Source organism: Symphalangus syndactylus, chromosome 2, assembly GCF_028878055.3.
Source record: "Symphalangus syndactylus isolate Jambi chromosome 2, NHGRI_mSymSyn1-v2.1_pri, whole genome shotgun sequence".
In the NCBI taxonomy this organism is placed as follows: domain Eukaryota; kingdom Metazoa; phylum Chordata; class Mammalia; order Primates; family Hylobatidae; genus Symphalangus; species Symphalangus syndactylus.
In genome coordinates this window covers 137,590,299-137,609,725 of record NC_072424.2, presented here as the reverse complement: position 1 = coordinate 137,609,725, position 19,427 = coordinate 137,590,299, and the positions used below count along the sequence as shown (strand labels likewise).

Below are 19,427 nucleotides of genomic sequence, written 5' to 3'. Positions count from 1 at the left end.
CTCAACAGAAACATGAAAATGTCACATTAACAGGTCAATATTAAATTCAGTCATAAAATTGTATCACTGGTTGAAAAATTAATTTCCTATCACAAACTCCTGATTACATTACACCAACAGGAAAGAGAAATTCCATTTTTGTTTAAATTGGTCAAGTTGAAGGATGTACATAACAAAAGCCAAACACAGTATCTGATATATCAAACACCAAAATGTTTAATCACATGCAAATTAAAAATCGTACAGGATTTTTTACTCACTTGAGCAGACTGTAGAAAAGGTTAATCAAGGCTGGGCACAGTGGCTCACGCCTGTAATCCTAGCACTTTGGGAGGCTGAGGTGGGTGCTTCACGAGGTCAGGAGTTCGAGACCAGCCTGGCCAACACAGTGAAACCCGGTCTCTTCTGAAAACACAAAAATAAGCCGGGCGTGGTGGCGCACGCCTGTAATCCCAGCTACTCAGGAGTCTGAGGCAGGAGAATTACTTGAATCCAGGAGGTGGAGGTTGCAGTGAGCCGCGATGGTGCCACGGCACTCCAGCCTGGGTGGCAGAGCGAGACTCTCGCAAAAAAAAAAAAAAGAAAAAAAAGAAAAGGTTAATCAAGAGACAGTGCAGTATTTAATATACTTCTGAAGACCGGATATACCTGTATCAGCTAAACAAGCAAAAGCAGCAGTTACTTTCAAATAAGTTGTACCTCAGTTTTCGAGTATTACAACTCCACTTCCAAGGTTCCTTGATTGTATTACAAGTTATGTCTAAAACAATACTTTGCTTTTAGCAGAAATGGAATTTCAACCATATATGAAAGCTACACATTTGAAGGCCATTCAGTATCAGACTTTTATACTTAATTACCTCTGAGAAAATGGAGCAAACTTTGACATTCTTCCACCTTAAAAACATTTTCTCCTATCTACATTCTAACACCCCTTACTCATGTAATATTACCAGATATGTTGCTGGTAGAAGTCAGTAGTACTGGCCAGCGTTTTAAAACAAACATCACTGACTACAAAGCTACTCTACTTGAAATCAGATCACAAAAAACAAACCCTGCTTTTCAATTAAAACTCAAAAAGGGCTGGGAGCTGTAGCTCACTCCTGCAATCCCAACACGTTGGGAAGGCAAGGCAGAAGAATCCCTTGGGGCCAGGAGTTTGAGGCAAGCCTGTGCAACATAGCAAGGCCTTGTCTCTATTAAAATTAAAATAAATGTAGCTGGGTGTGGTAGTATATGCCTATAGTCTCAGGTACTCGGAAGGCTGAGGTGGGAGGATCACTTGAGTCTAGGACTTTGAGGCTGCGGTAAGCCATGACTGCACCACTGCACTTGAGCCTAGGTGACAAAGCGAGACCCTGTCTCAACTTAAAAAAAAAAAAAATAGATGACTATTTTCTTTATACTTTTCTGTATTTTAAAATATTTTGTAACAATTATAAGTCAAGAAAAAATTTTCAATGTAGCCCTAAACTCCAGCTCCGTTTTGCAAAATAAGGCATAAATTAAAAATTGTGTGCAAAATCGTAATCAATGCTTAATTAAGTTTGACTGTTGTGGTACTTGAAGGATAATGAGTAGAAATTCAGTGACTCAATGAAAATGACAAATGCTAAACATACATCCAAAACAAAACAAAAAAGCTAATTAAGGAGTTACAATAAAAATCTTTATTTAGGTTTGGTCAGTACAGGTAAGATATACTGGAGTCACAGAGCAATATGCATTAACAGGATACAACAGTTCATAAAAACTGAGTAACTATGCACACAAATTTCTTAAACAGTCACCTAAAGAGAAAATGCACAGATGTATGGTGGAAAAAACTGTATCTAACACTGAAACTACTACAGGACTCCATCAATGAGTCCAACTTTTAGTGATAAAAAACTACTGTACTGGGCAAACTTGGCAGTCATAAACCCACATCTACTCTAACAAGTCTGAATGGTGCATAAGTACAGTAACAGCATGAGTAAGAATGCCCTTACACAGCACAGATTCTACATAGACATAGATTTATACAGACGTCATTGTGTTATATTTTAAGGAAAAATTTCCATTTACAATTTCACATTAACTCATATAAAAATAACTTGACCCTACACAAAATGTCCTTTTAGCAACAAAGTAATTAACTGTTACAATTTCCAAAGGGGCAGAGGTATTGAAGCAAAAAAAAAAACAAAAAAAAAAAACAAAACAGAAAAAAACAACAAAAAAAAAACAAAACATACACCCACAAAAAGGCAAATTGTGACAAAAGTATGCATTAATTTTCTGGACAGTATCCTCTCCCAAATTAAATGACACTGTATAAAAATTTGCTGAAAAAATATTACAAAACTGAACCCTGTACATTTACACTTGAGTCCAAGCCATTCTGAACGTGGCGGGAACCCACAGTTCGGTTACCTTTCCCACTCACTGCTTTCTCCTCTTGAGGGTCATGATTGGAGTCTGTGTCATTTGATTGGTGTGTGAGAGAGTTTTCACTGCCCGTGGGAGAGTCTACACTTTCATACCCCGCACTGAGTTGATTTACGTAACCACTACCTCCTCTGCCAGTTCTCTCCTCTGAGCTGTTGGAGGACTTATTACCATTCCCTGGAGAAGAAGGAAAGTCATCTTCGGTTGTGTTGCCCTCCCTGTGAAATCCAGACCCAGACGTCCTCTGGCGGGAGGAGCTACCATTACTTGGTCCGTTTGTCAGACGGCTGCAGTCTTTACTTGTGGCCTCTGACTGTTCTACAGGTTCAGAAGCTGTAGTCCTGCTGGTACTTGGGGCAGAGGCCTGAGACTGCTGCTGCTGGTACTGAGCCAACTGCTGGCGTGTCTCCTTCAGCTGCTGCTGCAGAACTAGAATGGTACTCTGCATACCCTCTACTTCTTCATCAAGCTGGATGATGAAGTCATTCAGTTCTGTGCAAAGGAGAGTCAGACCAACTTTAATATCGCTTATAACATTAAAAAATGTTTCTTTAGTGCCTGCCACAAAGCAAGGGAGTCAATAAATGCTTAAGTAAACAAATACAATTCTAAAATCACACTACATTTAAAAATTTTGCTTAGAATCTTAAAATATGACTGAGTTTGTTTTGGGGGAAGTCAGATACTTAATATACAGTTGGCCCTCCACATGCAACCATGAATTCAACCAACTGTAGAAGGAAAATATTCAAGGAAGAAAAAACTGGGTCTATACTGAACATGTACAGATTTTTTTTTTCTTGTCATTATCCCCCAAACAATACAGTAAAATAACTATTTTCATAGCATTTATATTGTATTAGGTACTGTTAAGTAATCTAGAGATGGCTCAAAGGGGAAGATGTACATAGGTTTATATGTAACTATGACATCATTTTATATGAGGGGCTTACTGTGGGAGGTCCTGACACCAATCCACCACGGATACCGAGGGCGACTGTATTAAGCAACCAAGTTAAAATTGTTTTGATCCGGCAGGGCGCGGTGGCTCAAGCCTGTAATCCCAGCACTTTGGGAGGCCGAGGCGGGCGGATCACGAGGTCAGGAGATTGAGACCATCCTGGCTAACACAGTGAAACCCCATCTCTACTAAAAATACAAAAAAAAATTAGCTGGACGTGTTGGCGGGCGCCTGTAGTCCCAGCTACTCGGGAGGCTGAGGCCGGAGAATGGCATGAACCCAGGAGGCGGAGCTTGCAGTGAGCCGAGATCGCGCCATTGCACTCCCGCCTGGGAGACAGAGCAAGACTCCGTCTCAAAAAAAAAAAAAAAAAAAAAAAAAAAAAAAAAAAAATTTGTTTTGATCCATCTTGCCATATGCCTGATTACAGCCCCAAAGTTTGACTCACGTTTACTTATGGGCCCACTATGGCCAATCCCCTTATTCCTGACCCAGTGCCTTAGTTCCATAGCAGGTCTGATCCTTAAGGACAGTGTGGTCCTCTATAACACTCCAAAGAGGCCCATGTTCTCAACCAAGGACTGTTACATATATAAGGACAAAAGTCACAGGAAATAATTCCTGAAGATTTTGAAAAGGTAGGTAGTTCAGAAGAAATTACTTGGTTACTGATCATCTTTGCAATTAACCAGACACTAATTTTCAATTTAAAATTTCAAAGAATTTGGATATTTTCCTTATTAATAATGCACCTTACAAAGAAGAGAAACAGGGATGCAGCTACACTTGCACTAAAAAGGATGGAGACGGACAAGTTTTGTTTATCTCAGCAAATTTAAAGATTAAATCTCTTATTCACTAATAAAACCTTCACAGATACAATTAACTATATTACTTTCAGATCGCTGAAAACTACCAATGTTTCTAAAATTTACGCTTAACGAGAAATGCTTAAAAAGATATTCTCTCTTTCAAACAATGAATACAAATTTGTCCATCTTGTTAAGTAATACAACACCCTTTTATCTTTTACCAAATCCTACCCCCGACTAAAAACAAAAATGAAGAAATTTTGAACAAGAATTAGGAGGGTGGGGATAAACATACTAAAATTATATGGCTTTGTTTGCAGACTCAACTAAAAATGCTTCATTCACAATAATATACAATCATAGAGCAGAGGTTAACAATGTACAGAATCTAACCTATAATATTCATGACTGGCAGTTTTAAAAAGCCAATGCAAAGTTAAGAGAACTTTTCAAAAAAAAAAAAAGAAAAGAGAAAAAACCCCTTACCATCCTGACTGCTTTTAAGCTCCTCACTGTATTTCTTCTGTAAAGCCAACTCTGCTTCAAGTTGTGCAATACGTCCCTGGGACAGCTGCCTTCCAAGCTCTTGATTCTCCTGGATAAGCATTCGACACTTCGCCATTAACTTTTTCCCTGTTTGGCTGCAAAGGAAAGAGCCATCCATCACAAAATGAAGACAAAACTCTCTGTCTTTGCTTACAATTATTACAGTGATAGATGTAACACATACAAACATAACTCTATCACAGCAGATGCTTCCCCATAATTACCATCTTCTTTTCTGGGACACATCCATCTTCTGCATTTCAGTATTTTGCCAACACAGCAGCAAAAATAAACCCTAAACAAAAAGTGCCCAAACAGCTACACCTTGTTTCTATTACATCAATAATCAATTCTGAAATCCATCTATTTTCATCTCAAATTATCACTTGAAATGGAAACAGAGCCAGTTAATTAACACACACCTTGGCTATACCAGTATTATTACACTAAGGAATCTAGCACTTTATCAGAAAAGTTCTTGAAAAGGTACATGCAACATCAATCACAAATACTTCTCTATGAAAATCAGTACCTACAAATAAAAATGAATGAGGGTATTCTTGCTAGAAAAACATTTAATAAGGATTTTCCTTAACAGGAAGTCCTCCAGCATGGGCAACACAGTGAGACCCCAACTCTACAAAATTTTTTTTAAAAAGTAGCCAGGCACACATGCTTGTAGTGCCAGCCTCTGGAAAGGCTGAGGTGAGAGGACTGCTTAAGCCCAAGTGGTTGACGCTGTGACCATGCCACTGCATTCCAGCTTGGGAAACAGGAACCCTGCCTCAAAAAAGAGGAGAGAAGGAAGTTTTCTGGTACATCCATCTTCCATAACTCTCAAGAATATATTATATTAATTGAGGCACATTCAGCAATTAAGTTTTTTTTTTTTTTAAAAGACTTAAGACTTTATTAACAGAAAAGATCATCCTTTTGACACAAAAATAAGACCAGTGGTCACGTATCACAATTCAAACATGCAAATATGTGCCAATCTAGGAGTGTCACACTTTCCACAAATTAGTTTCCAAATGCTAGTGCAACATACTATAGAACCTATGTGTACATACATAGCAATTGCAAATATGTAATGAAAAGCTCAAATGTTTCCCAATAAAATTTTACTGCTTTTCTTTAGCCTCAGCAATAAAAGGAGAAATTATTTGCTTGTTCTTGTAATTATTTATGAAGACAAAAAAGAAAAAAAAGAAATGATCACTTTTAAAGGGATCTAAGTAAATAATTGTGATAATTACCTTTGAGACTTGGATAAAGACAGTGTGACATTCTTGTCCTTGGGGTAAGTCCAGGATGACCTTATTGGTAAAACATTTTTTAAATTCTAGTCTTTCCTTCTTCTAGTGAGGCTTTCACTTGCCTGATACACTACTTCAGTATGCCTTTAAAAATGTAAATATTTAAACTTTAAAAATGTAAATAATTATCAGTCTTTGAAGTGTTGCATGGTTCTTTCACCTACAGCATATTTTTTTTTGAGATGGGGGTCTCACTGTATTGCCCAGGCTGGAGTGCAGTGGCGTGATCTCAGCTCACTGGAGGCTTGATGTCCTCAGGCTCAGGTGATCCTCCCACCTCAGCCTCTGGAGTAGCTGGGACTATAGGTGTGCATGAGCACCCCCAGCTAATTTTGGATTTTTAGTAGAGATGAGGTTTCGCCATGTTGCCCAGGCTGGTCTCAAACTCCTAAGCTCAAGTGATCTGCCTACCTCAGCCTTCCAAAGTGTTGGGATTACAGGCATGAGCCACTGTGCCTGGCTGCAAGTTTTCTAACCTAATGTAATTCAAGGAAAAGTTTGTAATTAAGCTTTCTTCCAGAAAAGAGTTCAACCTGGGTTACTACTGCTCAGAGGAGCCCAAGGGTGAAAGCCACCAGTGAGCATGTGGTAAAGGCTTTATTCTTTGATATGATAACTTTATTAGCTGGTGTTCTTGTTCACTGCTACTGTAGCTCCAGATTTCCACCATTTCCCATGAGCACTCTCAGGCGTTAGCCTCCACTGAACATCCACTTAGAAATTAAACAGTGGGAAAATAAGAGATATGCAAGATTGTTAAAAACAATGGAATTCCTTCCACTTTACTGCCTATGCTCTCAAAACTGTCTTCTTGCAAAGTATATATTTCATTGGTGTTTACAACTAACCTTCTTACTATATGAATTTTAAAGAGTAGAAAAAGACAACTGTAGGATACATTAATTTGTGACCCGACTTAACCCCATATAAAAATGTCACAAATTCTAATGCAAAAAAGGTTTCGTTTAAAAAGTCATACCTTTTAATAAATAAATGTCTGAGCTAAGATAGTCATATCACGTTTAAAACTAGTGATTAGTAAAATAAATTTTAACAAAACCACAGTTTTGAAAAATAATTTAATTACAAGTAATTGTTTCTGAAATAATTTTTTTAAATTACAAACAAAAAAATCAACCCATTCCTAAAATCGATTAACCCACAAACATAATAGAAAGCACTTTGAAAGATATACCTCTAAACACTCTAAAATGTGTGCATTCTCACATGAATGAAATATTTTAACTGAACTGGACAGGTTATTTCTGGGAATCTTTCTTCCTCAAAATTAAAACAGAAAAACAGTAAAGCAAAGACACACACGCGCGTGCGCGTGCACGCAACCCAAAGCAAAACCCATTCCACTACTGGAAATATTCCAGACAGGGGATTGCCTGAGCCATTATTTGTTTCAAATTAGTGATGTATTTATAGTACCTGATATACTCTGGCTTACAGCCAATTTTATAGAAAAAAATTCCATTTATAAGTGATTCAAATAAATTATGATTCCTTAATATAACAGAAATACACTATGTAACCATTAAAAATGTAGTTGTCTAGATACACTAAAAAATGGAAAAATGCCAGAGACCAAGTAAAAAAAAACAAGGTGCAACTCATCTGTGTTTATGGTATGATCACATTTGTTTAAAACAATATACATAAAATGACTGTATACACATAGAAATTATCTTGATGATACCCAAGAAAAAGTAATAGCAGTTACTGCTCTTGGAGAACAGAATGAGGATGTCAAGGTCACATCTGGGAGTGACACTCCCTTTTCATCTCCCCCTTTCTCTACAGTATTTCAATTTTATACACAAGCATGTATTATCTTATTAAAAGAGAAAATTTTAACAATGACAAGAAAAAACCCACAGAACTCATGACTGTTATCTAAGTGGCAAAGAAAGATGCCTGCTAAATTTGGGTACATGTTAATAGTACATTTTATGGATTACTTTTCCACTAAAATCTACTAAAAAGATACTTAGGCCATTTCTACTGTGAACTTAAATGGTATAAAATATTTACAAAAGCCTTAATGCAAGCACATAAGCTAATTTCAAACAGATCTGGTTACTTACCCTCCAACCCTCACAAATAGTGAGAATTTTAGAAGCAGATTTCTTGCTGAAAAGTCACACAAACCACTTCTTCAACCCACCCTCTGCCCCACAATCAGTTCCCTAAAGCACAAACGTATGATACTTACAATTGATTTGAATGATTAAGAGAGAACTTAAGTCACCCTTGTTAAAACTGCACTTAAACGTTGGGACAAGCTGGAACATTTATCTTCCACTCATCTTAGACTCCATTATCACCAAGCGAAAATTTGAATTGGTGACTTATAGAATGATCTGACGGAAAAAATTCACCTCCAGGATTGGATGGAAGCATGAAGAAAATAATGCCTCATTTATCTAAATGATTAAATGAATTTGCTAGAAATGATCACTATACCTTTTTTCAATTCACAAAATGTCTTACTTAGGCCAGCCCACAGTTCCAACACATTATCTTCTGGCAGACACCCTGTGAAGCTGTCCCGCATTACTTTCTACTGCAATACCCTGGGACAAAGTGTCATAAAAGTAACAAGTGTCAAGTCTCCTTGTCTTTTATGTAGGTCTTTTAAAAATGAGGCACAGCGCCTTTTCCTTCACTTTGAAGAGCACAGCAACAGTATTTCCAAAATGAATCTGCTCTCAACAGGCCCTCCCCGCCCCAAATTAAAATGTTAGAGAGTACAACAAAATCATCATAATATTCTTTGAACTTAAAAAAAAAAAAAACCAACTATTTCAAGGCACATTTAATTTAATATCAAGGTGCAATACAAAAGGCCCAAATACAATGAAGGAACACATTCCCCCATTAACACCAACGACAAAGCTCTTTTAAAACATGTGCCTGTTGAATGGAATGGGGATTTCATAAAATTCACTAAAAAAAATAATGCAGTGAGTCTCATCACAGCTAATATCCTTATACAATCTAGTTGTGAAATGAATGTTTATAATGCTTCAAACAGTTTCAACCTGAAGTTTGATACCACACCTTCATGTTTGTACAGTCCTCAGTAAGATTATCTACAGTTTTTGCAACCATTCAAACAACAAACCATTGAATAAAACCACATTGATTAAGGCTCAAGCAAGTAATATAGAGCCCCAAACTAAATGTTTAAATATATGCGCTACTTGTACGGACATCTACCATTTGATTCTCTCATGACTATTGAAAAGTTGGTTCTCAGCAAATAAACCCTTTAAAGGCAAAATTCACCTCATTTGAGTTTTGACCCAGAAGTTCAACAACAATCATGAAGTCCACAGTCTTATTGGCAAAACTGATACACAGTGTCTCTAAGTCACTATGCTCAAGGTTAAGAGCGATGCATATTCCGTTTTTACATTTTACTGGAATTTTACATGTTCAATTCATGATTTAAAATCTCTAGGTTTTCATTCCTTCAAACTGTCTGAAGACACAGTGTGCCACAGACTTAAGACTTCTGCTTCTCCCTCTATTTTCTTCAAACAGAAACATTTCTCAAGTGTCTACATGTTCTAGAAGGGGAATTTTTCGGAGGTGGCCACTTCTTCGGAATAGTCCGACGCCATCAGGCCTCTGAAGCAAGGGGAAGGGGAAAAGAAAAAAGCTGAAACACAAGGTTCATCTGGTAAGTTTTACATTAACCATTACAAGCTGGACAGTGTAAGAATGTGGCTTTTTTTTGGCTCAAAAAGTCTGAGTCTTGGTGTGGAAACGAGTACTTGGCTGTCCCACCACAGCTTTCTCGTAGTGGGACTGTCAGGGAAGTCTTGACTGGGGAGTATGATTTGTTTACCTATCAGGCGTAAACTTCCAGGCACTCAGTTCATTTTGGGCTTGTTCCAGTTTGTCTTTAGTCTGTTCCAGTTCACCTTTCATTTTTAGGAAAAACAAGTTGATCGCTGGGTCTACCATTGTTGATCTCAGTTGGGCAACGCTCGGCTGCTGGACTTGCTTGAGGTACTGGATTTGAGTCTGTGCAAAGCAAAAGAAACAATTACGACCAAATCAAAGGAAACATACATAAGAAGGTGGGGAAAACTCCCTCCATTCACTTGATTTACCAACTCTTTCATTAAGCTCCTCCCCTCTTTGATCCTGAAATTCTCTAGAAAAATCTTAAAACTTTCTAGAAAAAGTACAGATTAAAAACTATTTGATGAATATGCTAATCACCCCGATCTGATCACTGTACATTATATGTATTGAAACATCACTATGTAGTAGTCCTTGAGTATGTACAAAAATTATTTGTCAATTAAAGAAATAACTATTTAAGGTTACTCATTTAGGAATTGAGGCCATTTGATTACATCTCCAAATCTGGGACTTAACTTTAAAGTGGCTACATACATTTTACTTTACAATCTAAACATTACCAAAAAACAAACAAAAATCAATGTTATATTTACTAAAAATGCTGACAACCCACTGGAAAAAAGCAAAGCTTAAAATATTAATTACCTAAGAGTTAATGAAGTCTTTTGGTTTGCTTAATTTTTTGCCTATGGAAATTATTCTATGTAAAGTCCCCTAAAAATACATCAGGTGCAAGATTATAACTTAAAATACACATTTGAATTTCTAAAGGAAAAAATATACAGTACTTATAGCTATAAGAGTTGCTGTTACAGCTTTATGAAAGCAAAACTCTATAGGACCTTAAGCCAAAATAAAGTGTAATTCATATTTTTCCCCTTCTGAATAGATCCGAATCATAGAATTGTAAAGCTGGAAAGTAACTAACCTAATCCAAACTGCTTATTTTGAGATTAAATAACCCAACTGTTTAGTTCAGTGCCATAGCGGGACTAGAACTCTAGTTCTCCAGCCTTCTGATTCCCAGTCTAGAGCTTTTTCCACCATACCAGAACCCTTCTACTTACATATGAAACCTTCAATTTCGACTTCAGTTGTGCTATTTACTAGCACACTAAAAATACATTTCTAAAATATGAAATATAGTTATTAGCAACAAATTCATCATTTTCTGCATACTCAAAGTAGATCTGGCCCAAGATCTAACTCCATACTAAGGCTTAAATAGGATTACAGTTAAAATTTTCTAATATAAATTTAGTAAAAGGAACAAATATACTAAGTGGTTTGGGAATATATTTGTTTCATTGAGCAAAAATCTAGTACAACTGCATAGTCAATGTGAAGCCAGCTGCTAAGATAACTTAACAGAGCAAAAATAAACCATGAGTTACAGTACACTCCATGTACTGACACGACTGATTAAAACAGTCTACAGCACTGACTGAGACTCAGTTACTATTTAGCTATATAAAGACCCAACAGTCAACACTTTCAATCATGAAGAGAGGTGAATCTGACTAGAATAAATTCCATGTTCTAGGGAAGAGAACACTGAGTAAAGTGTTTTCAACGTTAGTTTTATTCCTAAATCTATTTTGAGTTGATTGGCAAAAGACTAAATGAAAAACAGAAATATCACTGAGGTGAACAAAAATGATAGATTTTACTTACCAACAAAATAGAATATAGTTAAGAATATAGTATATAGTTCAGAATATAGTAACTACGTGGCTAACTTATGCCTTACACTCAAAACTAACTAAATTGACTAATGATGTACTTGGCAAAGACTGCATGCAGACAAAAAAATAAAGCATTATTATTAAAAGGTCAAATGGATGAGTTAGTATGCTGGACAAACAAAAGATCTACACAAATAGACTCCTAAGGATGTATTTTATTTTTTCTAAGCTTAGTTTAATTTGAAATACCAAGTGTAAATGCAGCAGCTCTGTTTTAAAGGACAGGTACCTAATACAAACCTTTCCACTATTTTTCACTCTCAAGAGGGTAAGAAACCCTCCTTCTCAGGGCCAATCCTTTCAACCATTTGCTTAACCTATTCCCTCCGAACTCCTATAGTACATAACTCCCATTCTTTCTACTCTTTAAATTCAGTTTCTCTCACTTCCCACTTGACAGTTCCTCTAGAGCAGGGATATCCCATCTTTTGGCTTCCTTGGCCAACAACCTCTTAACTGCCAAGTCTAACGAACAATTTTAAATTCGTATTGTACAGAACTTTATGTATGCCTTTGTTTTAATCACTTTATATTTTGGGGAAGGAGGAGGGAATGCCGGATTTCCTCAGTTTTCCTAACACCACACTCTACTCTTCTTTTAAAATTTGATCTTTGTAGGCTCTATCCTAGTAGCATCGTTACTCCGTCAAACAAGACAAACCTGAAGCTGTGATTCCTCCCTAGAATTTTTTCATTCCTTCCACAACAGCATCCAAACTAAACAAGTCCTATTGACTGTGCCTCCAAAACACCTATTCTATCCTGTCTGTTATCACCAGTGGCTTCATGTATTTCATCTGGACTATTTTAACAGCCTCACAGTTGGTTTTCTTGCTTAAAGTCCTGTTCCTCTCAAATCCATCTTTCATACTCAAGCCAGAGTGATCTACCTAAAATGTAAATCTAAATCTGATCCATCACATACATCTCTTGGTGAAAAATTCTTCAGTGGTCCCCTCTCTTCTAGAATACCCAAGATTCCAGCCTGACTTCATCTTTTTTCACTCTCACCTGAAACTTTATCCTCATCTGCCATATATAATCTTGCCCTTTCCTTGTGATTTTGCTCCTGCTGCCCTGCCCTGTCTACAAAACCTCACTTGTATTATAATTGGAAGAATAGGAAGTTGCTCAGCTGGCGTGTGCAGGTGACAGCTATTAAAAAAAAAAAAAAAAAAAGCTGGAAAAGGTTAGGTTCCATTACAGTTGAAATAACCTTAAAATCCAGGTCGAGGAGACAAGAGTGATGAGGTATCACCGAAGGCCTTGACCAGGCATAATATGATCAAAACTGCCAGCACATATACGACAGATGGAGAATCGGAGGTGCATGAATAGCACACACATTGTGATGTGCACACATCAACTATGATGTCAAGAGTAGGAATCCAGAAAAGAAAAGGAATTCAAGACATTCTGATCCTATGAGATATTAACATCAACACCATCTATTCACACTCTGTCTCCCAAGTGCTAGCAGTCTAAAGGTAAGATCCATTTTTCGTGTAAAGGGAAATTTGTTAAAACATTCATTAGTAACTATGGAGAAAGAAGTATTAGTGGTGGTGAAAATTACAACAAAACTGACAAACAAAAGGACAAAATGTGGTAAGAAGGTAGAGAAAATGATGATGGGCCAGGTGTGATGGCTCACACCTATAATCCCAACAGTTCTGGGAGGCCAAGGAGTAAGGATTGCCAAAGCACAGGAGTTCAAGACCAGTCTGGGAAACATAGGGAAGACCTCATCTCTACAAAAATTAAAAAATTAGCTGCGCTTGGTGGCGCGTGCCTGAAGTCCCAGTTACTCGGGAAGCTGAAGTGAGGTGTGATTACACCACTGCACTCCAGCCTGGATGAGAGAGAGGCCCTGTCTCAAGAAAAGGGGGGGAGAGTAAAGAAAATGATAAAAGCCAGCCTTTAGAAAAGTAAAATGTGAAGAAGTCATTTAGTAACAACTGAAAGAAGAGTGAACAGGTACTTTTGTGGAAATTTAAACAATCTCTGTAAGGGAAGTAAAAGGACTGTGACTGAGCCTTAAGGAACATTCTATTGGCAAAAGAAACAGGAACAGGACTGTGCCCATAGATTTTTGGTGTCTCCAATGACCAGAATACTACCTTAGAAGATTTTAATAACACATTAGAAGACTTCTATATGTATCAAATGAATGGAGAGTACACAAAGAATTGAAGAAACATTCAGATTTTAAAATCAGAAACAAGGATACAGCTGCCTCTAATTATTTTGTATAATTACACTGTAAGATTGAGCCTAAACTACCAGAGCTGGATGATCAATTATGTCACTAGATTTCAGATCTACGTAGACATAGTAAATACTACACAGTACACATCAAAGTTCTAACAATTAAAAAGGAGACAGTGAAGAAGTTGCTGACACTAGGAAAAACAGTTCTATACACAGAGGGGACAAGACAGCAGAGATAAAGTCATCAGATGGCTTTCCTAATCAGTGAAAGCAAAGCAATAAAGAGCAAATGCTCTTTTATTGATTACACCCTCATACACCAAGGTATCTGAAAAATGTCTGGAATTGATGAACTAATATTTATAAGGCATGAAAATTTCAAAAAAAAACAAAACAAAACTTTGCCATCTTGGCCACAAAAAAATGTCTAAATGAGACATTATCAAAATTTTTCATCTAGCATTCTTAAAGCTCAAAGCATACGTACCTATAAAAGATAAGCTCTTATATTTAGCATTAAGTGTTTAAAATTAACATGTAATAATGTGGACTAAAAACCAATTCCTCAACTAAAGACATTTATACAACTTGAAATACTTACAGTACACTCTTGCATCTCTTGTTCCTTGGTTGCTAGTCGCATTACAAGGATGTTTTCCCTGCGTGCAGACTCCTGCTGTTGTTGCTTTAGTTTCTCTTCAGACTCTCTTAGGCCAGTTACATCATTAGCTGATGATTAAAAAAATATTATAAATATAATTTTAAGATCAAGTTCTAAATACCTCTGTCAAGAACAATAAAAACTAGGGTCAAAAAATTAATCAAGTCTTTAGTTTCCATCCTAACTACTTTTATAACAAGCGAATTTTTTCCTGGTCATGAGAGCTCCTTTAGGAGGCAATGGTGTCATAGTGCTCCATGGCTACTAACTGAATTATGTTTTTATAGTTTCATCTATTCCCAACAGAAGACAGGAAACATCTGTGTTATACACTATTCACAAATCCTGATTAGTATGTTTTAACCTATTTAATACAAAAATGCTGTCTGGGCACAGTGGCTCACGCCTGTAATCCCAGCACTTTGGGAGGCCGAGGCAGGTAGATCACCTGAGGTCAGGATTTTGAGACCAGCCTAACCAACATGGTGAAACACCATCTCTACTAAAAATACAAAATTAGCCAGTCGTGGTGATGCATGTCTGTAATCCCAGCTACTTGGGAGGCTGAGGCAGGCGAATGACTTGAACCTGGGAGGTGGAGGTTGCACTAAGCCCAGATTGTGCCACTGCACTCCAGCCTGGGCAACAGTACAAGACCCTGTCTCAAACAAACAAATAAATAAAACAGTAATAACTGCTGGACAATTCGTATTTTAAACTTGAGGCAGGATCTTATTCTGTTACCCAGGCAGGAGTCCAGTGGCACAATCAGGGCTCACTGCAGCCTTGACCTCCCGGGCTCAAGTGATCCCCCCTGACTCATTTTTTTTTTTTTTTTTTGTCGAGACAAGGTCTCCCTATGTTGCCTATGCTGGTCTCAAACTCCTGGGCTCAAGTGATCTTCCCACCTTGGCCTCCCAAAGTGCTGGGATTATAGGTGTGAGCCACTGTGCCTAGCCTTAAACTTTCATAATGTTCATGACTTCTATGGGTAACATAAGTCATGTAAAATTAGAATTTCAGGGTATTAACCCTTCTGAAGTTAGAAAACAATATATATTGGTTTTTATACTCAACAAATAGTATGTGATTCAAACAGTAAAAAGTGAGACTAAAATGGCTTAAAATGATAAACTTTCTTATTTTCAGCAAATTTATCTGTATATATTAAATATAATTAAGTTATATATATTGATTTAAGCTGCCATAAATCTGTTACTGGTTGCTTCTATTTATTTCTCTTCTAGACAAGTAACTCATGCTTCAAGTCAAATTCCTATGTAGAAGGGGTTAGGGACAAGTAAGAAAAGTTTCAAGTAGTTCTGAGTTACCGTATCTATACTCAGAACCTCGCATATAATTTTGCTAAGTCATGCCATTACATGAGTATTACACATCTGTCTTCTCCAATGACTGAGACTGTGTCTCATTCATCTTTGTATTTTCTTGCACCCAACACAGTGCCTATGTATAGTTCTTATAATAAAATACGAGAAAAATTACATTTGCTTTAATAAAACCAATTACTCTTTTGATTGTAACAATCAAAAGGAGATTATTCAGTCTTTAGGAAGCTAAAACTCAAACTTACAGTTAAGATCTGTGTACTTGCCCTCCAAAGCTTGTACATATGCTTCATATTGTTTCCATCTAATAAAAAAAATCCATACATTAGTTGTTATAATAAAATAGTTTTTATTAAATAAACTAGAAGTTATCTATAAACTCACAGATTTTAGTAATACTGAGCATTCTTCTGGATTTTTCATTTTAAATCTAGTTTTTTTTAGACAGAGTCTCGCTCTGTCCCCCAGGCTGGAGTGCAGTGTGGTGCAAACAGGGTCTGGGCTCAAGCGATATCCCTGCTTCAGCTTCCTGTATAGCTGGGACCAAAGGCACATGGCTAATTTTTTTGTAAAGATGGGGGTCTCACTATGTTGCCCAGGCTGGTCTTGAACTCCCGAGCTTAAATGATCCTCACACCTTGGCCTCCCAAAGTGCTGAAATTACAGGCCTGAGTCACCACACCTGGCCTAAATCTAGTTTAACTGATAATAAAGTAGTCCCTCATTATTCCTTGCCATTTTACAGGAAACAGGTAAAAGGAGATATATAGAGAAGGTGTTTTCTGCTGAGAACATGCCAAGCATGCTCTGGGTGAGATCAAACTCCAGATTCACTTTGGTGTCACTGATGATGTTCAGGATAATCCTAGATTATAGACTCTGAAAAAAAAAATCCTACTGCTGCTTTCATATGTTGTCCACTTAGAAAAAAAGGCATATTAGAAATGTGCCTCATTATGTAGAGTTGAAGGTTATCTTGGCTCTTTTGTGAAAATACCATGTGACTCTTCTCAAGGTAATATCAATTTCTGCCTGTAAACATAGGGGGAGAATATAACATTTTTCAAGACTGTAATTTAACAATCACATCTAACTGTCAGAAACCTGCATAAATGCCATATGCTATCAGAATATAAGGGGACTGTTTTTCTTCATTATACTTCTCTACCCTGAATATATACACTGCTAGGTCCTCTTAGCAATAAAGATTTTTCCTAGTCTTATTAGGCAGTTCCTAATGGAAAGTACCCTGCCGTGAATGTCTGCCATCCTGCATACTTAAGAGCCATGTTTTCAAGCTGCTCTTCAGGTACAGTTAATTAAAATTTGGCTTTAGAAAACCATTTTATAATCTTAAAAACAGGCTTGTCGTGAGTTATTAACATTACAACATAATCAACAAAAAGGCTCATGCCTGTAATCCCAGCACTTTGGGAGGCCGAGGTGGGCAGATCATGAGGTCAAGAAATTGAGACCATCCTGGCCAACACAGTGAAATCCCGTCTCTACTGAAAATACAAAAAAATTAGCAGGGCATGGTGGCGCATGCCTGTAGTCCCAGCTACTTGGGAGGCTGAGGCAGGAGAATTGCTTGACTGGGAGGTGGTGGTTACAGTGAGCCGAGATCGCGCAACTGCATTCCAGCCTGGTGACAGAGCAAGACTCTGTCTAAAAAAAAAGGAAAAGAAAAACAAAAAACCTTCCTAATACCAGACTAATCCACTTTCTATATAAACACTAATGTTCAGCCAAGGCCATGCTTTATTTTTATGGCACTTACAACCTAGGACACATACAGTTTACCAAATATTTGGGGATGTATAGAGAAAGGTCTTCAGTGGAGGCTATAAAAGAATGATTTATTTTAGAAGAACAGAAAAATATAAAAACTGAAGCAAGAACATGTATATCGCAAGGATAGAAGGCACAGACTAGTTAAATAAGTAGCAGCTGGCTTAAAATCTCCAAGAGAATTAAAGAGAAAAAAACTCACCTAAAAGTCTTACATGAATTCTCTAAGGAAAGATGTTAAACTGACCGCAAGGAAATACACTGCATATGATTTAGAAACCTTAAAGGTATCTTAAAATAAAACATTTCTATGATTCTTTATTAAGATTACTGATTTTTCCCCTCCCACAGTTAAATCAAGAAAATGACTGCACAGACTAACCAGAGCAATTATGTAAGAAGGCATAAAAAAAAGTGTACAATGCCAGAGATAGGGAAAAAAAAATCACGGCCAGGCATGGTGGCCCATGCCTGTAATCCCAGCACTTTGGGAGGCCAAGGTGAGAGCATCACTTCAGGCCAGGCATTCAAGACCAGCCTGAGCAACACCTCACCTCTATTATAATTTATATGCACATTAAAACAAACAAAAAAAACCCAGCATTGAGTAGTAGTATATCTTAAGTAAGTATATACTTCAGCATAAGACAGAAGTGTTTTAGAATACCAAAAATTTAAATTTTATGTGCAGAAAGACAAAGGTATGCAATGCAAACTGTCCTATGTATGAGATTATGGCAAAAAAAAAAAAAAGATAAAAAGTGTGTTCATAATACAGTAGCTGTGCAAAGGTGAAAGTAGGAAATTGTCACACTCTACGAAACAACAAAATTCGTGTTAGCCTATCTCACAAAACATCTTTTCTCTCCTCTGCTTTCACCCTGTTAAAATACTCATTTTATTTTTATCTATAAGTTATCAAGAAACTTACTGACCACAGCAATAAAATACAGAAAGAATATACTTAAGTTATAAAACAGAACATCCTACTTCCTGATTTCTTACACAATTTAAAAAGATTATATGCTGTACTTGACAATCTGCTTTTGTAAGACATTTACAAGATAACCACAGAAATTTGGAACTGGAAGTCACCTTTAACAATAACTTAACCCAACCTCTTCAACTTACAGATGAGAAAATGAAAAGAGTATGAAGTTATATGACATGGTGAAGGTCACACTAATAAGAAAAAGTAACCTCACTTCATTAGTAAATTATGTATTTCTTCCATAAATATAAGTGCATCTTTTAGGATTACATTTTTTTTCAAATGTTAAACATGAAAGGAAAAACTACACAAAACAAGCCATATATTTGTTAAACTTATAGCTTCCTAGTAGTTCTTTAAAGTGTTACGTTTTCCTCAGTGTTAATGTAAGAAATAGGTCATAGTATGCTCAAAAAGTACATTAATTATTTGAGGATATAACAACATTAAAAACAATATCTGGCACAAAGACAATTACAGTGTAGAGTCACAATATAATGTTCTATAGAAAGACTTTGTTTTTGAACAAAGAACATTTTACCTTAGAATCAACTCATCTCTTGCCATAACTTTGAAGTCTGTTTCACTCAATCGAACCTATAAAGAGAATTACAATATGAATTTAGTGATCTTCCTGAAGACACAAAGTTCTATAATGAGACCTATGAACCATCTCCCGAGTTTGAGATTTAAACGGCTCAGTACATATTATGATAAAAAAAAAAAAGT

General features: G+C 36.7%; 1 protein-coding gene across 9 annotated transcripts in view; it reads right to left on the bottom strand.

Annotated features, from left to right (window-relative positions):
- Positions 1-1,650: 1,650 nt before the first annotated feature.
- The window catches only part of WTAP (WT1 associated protein), a 56,241-nt gene continuing 38,464 nt past the window's right edge, over positions 1,651-19,427 (bottom strand). For 4 of the 9 annotated variants that reach the window (XM_063623120.1, XM_063623112.1, XM_055268682.2 and 1 more), the window contains 6 exons: positions 19,240-19,295; positions 16,162-16,220; positions 14,511-14,638; positions 9,931-10,109; positions 4,693-4,847; positions 1,651-2,925 (listed from right to left, as the gene is read on the bottom strand). In XM_063623120.1, coding sequence (XP_063479190.1) covers positions 2,342-2,925; positions 4,693-4,847; positions 9,931-10,109; positions 14,511-14,638; positions 16,162-16,220; positions 19,240-19,295 — 1,161 coding nt within the window. In that variant the 3' untranslated portion in view covers positions 1,651-2,341. Of the gene's footprint in view, positions 2,926-4,692; positions 4,848-8,877; positions 10,110-14,510; positions 14,639-16,161; positions 16,221-19,239; positions 19,296-19,427 lie in introns of those variants that run through there. The other 5 variants (XM_063623145.1, XM_055268704.2, XM_055268713.2 and 2 more) reach the window with 3 other exon arrangements.